At 37.5% G+C, this 6669-nt stretch overlaps 1 protein-coding gene and 1 pseudogene across 1 annotated transcript; both read left to right on the top strand.

Annotated features, from left to right (window-relative positions):
• Window positions 1-244: 244 nt before the first annotated feature.
• Window positions 245-1886, top strand: LOC113350333 (annotated as a pseudogene).
• A 920-nt stretch (window positions 1887-2806) lies between these two features.
• Window positions 2807-6368, top strand: LOC113352663. Its single transcript, XM_026596460.1, has 5 exons — window positions 2807-2909; window positions 3969-4120; window positions 4456-4780; window positions 5024-5184; window positions 6060-6368. Exons 1-5 carry the CDS (start codon window positions 2807-2809, stop codon window positions 6366-6368), a joined length of 1050 nt encoding a protein of 349 aa, XP_026452245.1.
• Window positions 6369-6669: the final 301 nt, after the last annotated feature.

Raw genomic sequence — 6669 nt, forward strand, 5'->3', positions numbered from 1 at the left:
CTGAATGTGATAATCTGGGAATTTGTTCTTTTCTTCAACAACAATCTTCTCTTTGTCACTGGCAGAGTATGCCTCTTCTGCGAAAACTTGTAAACATATGTAATATAAATCATGTTTGGTCTTGTAGTTTTGTGTATAGGTCTGGTAATAAAGCTGCAGATGCAATAGCGAAGGAAGCTCGTAAACATAATCTATGTGGGGATTGGTAGTTTTATCCACCTCCTTTTTTAATTCCCTACATAAATCGTGATGTATCAAATACTTCTGTTTAATATAAATTCTTTCCTTGGTTAAAAAAAAAAATCCACAATCATCATCTTCATCTCTTCGCAGAAGAAATCAACCTAGGCCTTGTTATTTGGCGATCTAAAATAAGGTTTTTCAACATCTTCCTCTCTCTAAGGTAATCTGATCTTAGTTATTGATTTGATCAAATTGCTTTTTTTTAGGGCTAGGATTTCAATTTGATTATGGTTAGGGTATAGGTTCATCTAAATTTCGATTTTACAATTCCTAGGATTTCAGTTTGATCATATTTAGTTTCAGCTAATTTTGATCTTAGGGTCTGCCTAGGATTTCAAATTGATCATATTTAGGTTATAGTTTCAGCTAAATTTGAATTCTAGAATGTGCACATGATTTCAATTTGATCATGTTTAGGTTATAGTTTCAGCTAAATTTTGATTTTAGAATGTGCAAATGGAAGATTTAGACAAGTGATCCTGTTTAAAAGATGATGAAAGTTGATGGTGCTTTGGTGTTCATCTAGTTTCAATTTGGATTTCATATGTGTTTCTTTGTTATTGTATTTTAGTTCTTCAGATCAGTATCTGATGAGATTGTTGTTTTCATTGATTTACAGATGCAGATTTTTGTGAAAACCCTAACTGGTAAGACCATCACACTTGAGGTTGAAAGCTCAGAAACCATTGAAAATATAAAGGCTAAGATTCAAGATAAGGAAGGAATTCCTCCAGACCAGCAGACGCTGTTCTTTGCTGGAAAGCAATTGGAAGACGGGCGTACCCTGACTGACTATAACATCCAGAAGGAATCCACTATCCATTTGGTTCTGAGACTTAGAGGTGGAATGCAGATATTTTGAAAACCCTTACAGGAAAGACTATCACCTTAGAAGTTGAGATCTCAGATACTATTGACAATGTAAAAGCCAAGATTCAGTACAAGGAGGGTATTCCTCCAGACCAGCAGCGTTTGATCTTTGCTGGAAAGCAATTGGAAGATGGTCGCACCCTTGCTGACTATAATATCCAGAAGGAGTCTACTCTCCATTTGGTGCTTCGTATCATAGGTGGAATGTATATTTTTGTGAAAACACTTACCGGAAAGACCATCACTTTAGAGGTTGAGAGTTCGGATACCATTGACAATGTGAAGGCGAAAATACAAGATGAAGAAGGGATTCCCCCTGACCAGCAGAGGTTGATTTTCGCTGGGAAACAATTGGAAGATGGACGTACCCTCATTGAATATAACATCCAGAAGGAATCCACATTCCATCTTGTCTTTCGTATTCGTGGTGGTATGCAAATCTTTGTGAAAGCCTTAACTGGAAAAACCATCACCTTGGAGGCAGAGAGCTCTGACACTATTGACAATGTGAAGGCAAAGATCCAGGACAAGGAGGGAATTCCTCCAGATCAGCAAAGGTTGATCTTCGCTGGAAATCAGCTCGAGGACGGCCGCACTCTTGCATATTACAACATTCAGAAGGAGTCCACCCTTCACCTTGTCCTTCGTCTCCATGGTGGTAATTAAATGTCTGTTGATGGCATTGGTTTCGAAGGTGTGTTTGGCTGTTTGTGAAAACACAGATGTTCTTGTTTTCTGAATTCATCTTTTGATTTCAATCTGTGAAAAACTTATGTTAGTCCTATCTGAGATTACTTTTTAATCTATCAATTTCTGCAGTGTGCAGTTATGGTCTTACACTGCATGGACAGTGGTGAAATGCTGTGTTAGTACTATGTGCCTGTTTGGTTCTTACAGTTAAATACATGAACAGATTTGCACATTTGGTGTTGTGCATACTGCTATTTTGTAACTAGTCCTTCCCTAGTTCAATTATATGATTCTTGATCATATATGTTTCTCATTGACGTTGAACCTGTTGTTCATCTCTTAGTTTCAAGTTATCAAGTGTTGTATGCAACAAAGGTGCAGAACATGAAACACCCCTCTTCTTTTACATCGTAGACTACGTCTAGATCATCATTAAATTAAAAACTTTCGTTGTTTCTCCACGACCACCCTTTCAAATGCATTTGAAATCTTCCCCATTGCAGAGAGGTGATTAAACTTTAGGAAACCATACCATTGCAGTCGATCAGAATATTCGCTACCTGGTACACTATGTTTCTGCATCAAAATGACTAGGAAAATCATAGTGAGAAATTTCTTTGCTAGCAGTAGACCTGCACTTCGGCAGGCCCGATCTGAAGCCCGTTAAGTTGTGCTCTTACACAAGGTGGATAATTTTTTAGAACGATTTTTTTTTGGGACCAGCCTTTTTTTTGGGGGGGGGGGGGATTGTTTTATAAGAGATGTCCTAACCCTAATCCTGCATAGTGAGTTTACTAGTTTTCCCTTAACCTAATTAACATTAACCCTAACAATAAAACCCTACCTAATCGAGAAACCTAATCTAAAACATTAACCCTACCTTAAATCGGCCGCAAAAACTGTTTTATCCTCTTATTCTCTTCTTCTTCATTTCAAACTCGTCTTCATGGATTCATCGTCGATTCATAAAATTTTCATCGTCGATTAATCAATCAAGTATATAATGGTTCGTCAAAAGCAAACCAAAAGACTCCCAAGAACAGGTCCACCCTTAGGACATCTAGCTAATCAAGTAAATGAAAATGAGGAAGAACTTGAACCGGAAGGTGAACAATTGATTCGGCGTAACAGTCTCAAGATTAACCCTGAGTCTGCCATGGGACAGATCCGCAGGTATTTCCCGACAAACCCATTACTTTTAATTTGATTTTCATCGGTTCAATTGAATAGAAATCATCAAAATAGGGTTCATATGGAAGTTACAATGATGAGTTCGGTTAGAACGCTTTTTTTTTGCCCTAGTTTCTTAACCGAACTCCCTGATATGAATAACACGAAGAACAGTTCGGTTTTATGGGATTTAAAACTAGGTTACCGAACTCTGAGTTCGGTTGTTACCCAAAAAATGTTAAAACTGGCATGTAACCGAACTCTACCGTTATTATCGAAAAAAAAAATTCCATGTAACCGAACTGTTATATTTTTCCTAGTATGTTGAGTACCCATATAACCGAACTTCTTTTACTATGTTCGATTGTTTCGCATAAATGTGAAAAACTGGAATGTAACCGAACTCTACCCTTAATACAAAAAAAAAAAACCAAATTTTCCATGTAACCGAACTTTACTACTTTTCCCACTATGTTGAGTTCTCTTATAACCGAACTTTGCACAATATGTTCGGTGTGTTCGCAAAAAACCTTAACAAAAACCGAACTCTTTCCTAATTACACATATTTGTGGAGTTCGATATGTTTGCAAAAACACTGGACAAACCGAACTCTACCCTGGAACACAATTTATTTATTTTTATAGTTGGCCTATTTTCATGAATTTTTCCTACTAACCAAACCTTCCGCCGAGCCAATTGAACACTCTTGAAATCAATCATTTATCGGTTAAGCTAATATATTTTGTTTTCTTAATTAATCGGAAAGGAAAAAAATCAAACCAACCTTCACTAGAAGATATGAGAACTCCCACCCCTAGAGTCAAAGTACACCTTGGTTTCAATAAGCGTGGAACCAAAAATGCTAATTATGGATGTGGTTCATTACCGGGTGTTGTCATCCAAGATGATGTCAATAGAGATAATGTTGATAATGTAATCAATAAAGTCAACGAAGATATTGTGGAAGAGATGGGCAATCAATAACATAATCAAGGTGGAGGAGAGGAACCAACTGAAAAACAAGGAGGAAATGAGGATGACAATGATGACGGTGAAGAAGATAAGGAAGATGGAGATAAAGATGGAGATAATGATGAATCAGAGGATGACTTGGATGAAGAGGAAGACGAAGAGGAAGAGGAACAAGTAGAAATAGTAGGAAAAAGACCTAGAAAGACGCCTAAAAAGCCTTGTGCTAGATATTCATACATCTCGGATGACAATTTGTGTTTGCCGCCAACGAATCCAACTTATGGTACTCCAAGAGATGGAGTGGCGGTATTGATGGGCTACAAAAACTCATGGGCTGCCAAGATCTTTGCGACAAAGGTATGGTTCAATCTTAACCATCAATATTTCTCAGTCATTTTATTATATTTTGACATATATTGTTCTTTTCTATATATATTATTAGTATATAAGATATGATGTTGTTTTTGTAGGATCATAATAATGTTGTTTGTTTTTTGAAATGTCAAAAGAACAAGATATGGAGTATAGATAATGAGTGTGATGAGGTCCGCTTTGCGGTATTTGATTGTGTGCTATGGAACGAGATACAACATGCGCACCAAAAATTTGATGATGTCACTGTTACTGCATTTGCCGAGAGGGCTTATCCAGAGACGGATACCTTTTATCTACCTTTTGCTGAGATGGAAATAACTCTGAATGATTGTTTTAGAATCACAGCCCTACCAATTACGGGAACAAGTGTTCGAGATAGCTACGATCCCTTGATGAGTTATGAACTTCTTAAAAAGCTAGTCGAAAAGTGTATAGGATGGAGCGATAAAAAGGCACAATGTGAGTTTAGACGAGCTAACAAAGAGCCTAAGGAAGGTGATGAATATAATGAGTATGAGGAAGACCGCACGTACAAGAAGAAGTTGAAAAAGATCAAGCTCAAAACCTTGTATGATGAGTTTTCAGGGACGAAAGATTTGGTTGCTCAAGGAAAGTTGGTGATGACAGAGGAGAAAATTAAGCACCATGTGACTGCTTATTTGTTATATCAACTAGGAACCATTTTCTTCCCGGAAAGTTCAGGTCATGTGGTAAATGCTCATTACCTCCAGCTATTGGATCCCCTGAATGAGGTGAACAACTACTGTTGGGGCGTTGCGGTTCTTTCATTCATTCAAGCGGAACTCAGAAAAACTTCGAGGCTCAAGAGTCTATGTTTTGGAGGCTTATACACCCTTGTTCAGGTACCCCATTAAATTATTGTTTGTGTGTTTCAATATATTAGTGAATGAATGTGTATTGTTACTAATCATATTGCGAATGTATTATTTGTTGCTCCTTCCATAGGTTTGGGTGTACGACCACTTCCCTAAACTGAAATTGTATCATGCTCACACTCCTTGGCCTTATCGGAAGCCTACATCGGGTAAATATGAATTTTGAACTCACATGAAAAGAGTAAGGAGAAAAAGGTGTTGGAGTTGAGGGATACATTGGATAAGCTAACAGTGGAAGATGTGGTTTTCCATCCTTACACCATTGCATCAGATGAAGACGAGGAGGACGTTCAGATAATTGATTTCTCACATGTTGCGGCTTATAATGGACCATTGTTTCATCCTGGAGGTTGTACAATGTATAATCCTCGAAGAGTATTGAGACAACTTTCTTGTGTCCACAGTGTCCCACAAGTATAAGACTTCAACTTCAAGGTGAAGAAGCAGAGAAATAAGAACACCGAGAAGAATTTCTCCCCCAAATACGATCCTGCTCTATTAGTGGACCACTGGAGGAACTTTGGGAATTATCTTGTTCCAGTCGAAGAGTTGCAAGATTCGTTTGATGAGCCAAATGCCGCTGACGAGGGATATATGGAATGGTATGAACATTTTTGTAATCCTCGTGTAATAAACAGTGTCCAATAAACCCGTGCTGATAAAGGAAAACCGAAAGCAATAGAGAAGGAGGCTCAGAAACTTATGAAGCATACCCCTATGTGTGGTGATGACGCCTTGCGCTTGTGGAATTCGACGGTAAGATATTTACTCTTATTTTTGTTTTTCAAAATGTTATAATATATAGAAAAATAATAGTTAATTATGTTTTTGATTGACAAAAGGTGAAGGCAAGTGCTAAATTGTTGAAGAAAATGATGGCAAAAATCCGGAGTGGAGAGCCGATGGACACTCGACAACAAACAGACCTCTACAACCAATGGACTAATGTTTTTAATCCCAACCTTGTCGATACAAGCCAGGTTGATCCAAGACATACCATGACGTTGAAGAGGAGTCGCCGACAAGGGGAAGATTCAAGTCGGATGGTTGAAAAACAAAGCAGTGGAGATGACACTCCTAGTGACGATGGACGACCTCAAGCTCCTAAACGCAAGATTAGAAAAGTTTCTCGTAGTGGTCGTGGTAAATGAGTGATTGCAACAATTAGTACTTTGGTTTCTTATATTTGGAAGACTTTTTTATTGCGGATTTGGTAGTTTGTTTGCTTATGTTTGGAAGACTTTTGTTTTGCGGATTTGGTAGTTTGTTTTCTTATGTTTGTTTCCAACATTTAGTAATATGGATTAGTAAATGAATTTCATAATTATTTGACTATTTGACTCATATGTGTTTCATTAAATTCAAAATTTTAAGAAATAATCAGGTAGTTCGGTTCGTAGAATAAATATCCGAACTTGATGGTCCACAAGTTCGGTTTGTTCGCAGATTTTG

This window comes from Papaver somniferum, chromosome 2 (genome assembly GCF_003573695.1).
Source record: "Papaver somniferum cultivar HN1 chromosome 2, ASM357369v1, whole genome shotgun sequence".
NCBI lineage: Eukaryota > Viridiplantae > Streptophyta > Magnoliopsida > Ranunculales > Papaveraceae > Papaver > Papaver somniferum.

Bases quoted from the DNA above. Each gene is read 5' to 3' on its own strand.
- LOC113352663 (XM_026596460.1), top strand. From the start codon at position 2,807: ATGGTTCGTCAAAAGCAAACCAAAAGACTCCCAAGAACAGGTCCACCC. The intron at 2,910-3,968 runs GTGAACAATTGA...AACATAATCAAG, and splicing joins GGAAGAACTTGAACCGGAAG to GTGGAGGAGAGGAACCAACT. The intron at 5,185-6,059 runs GTACCCCATTAA...GATTGACAAAAG, and splicing joins GCTTATACACCCTTGTTCAG to GTGAAGGCAAGTGCTAAATT.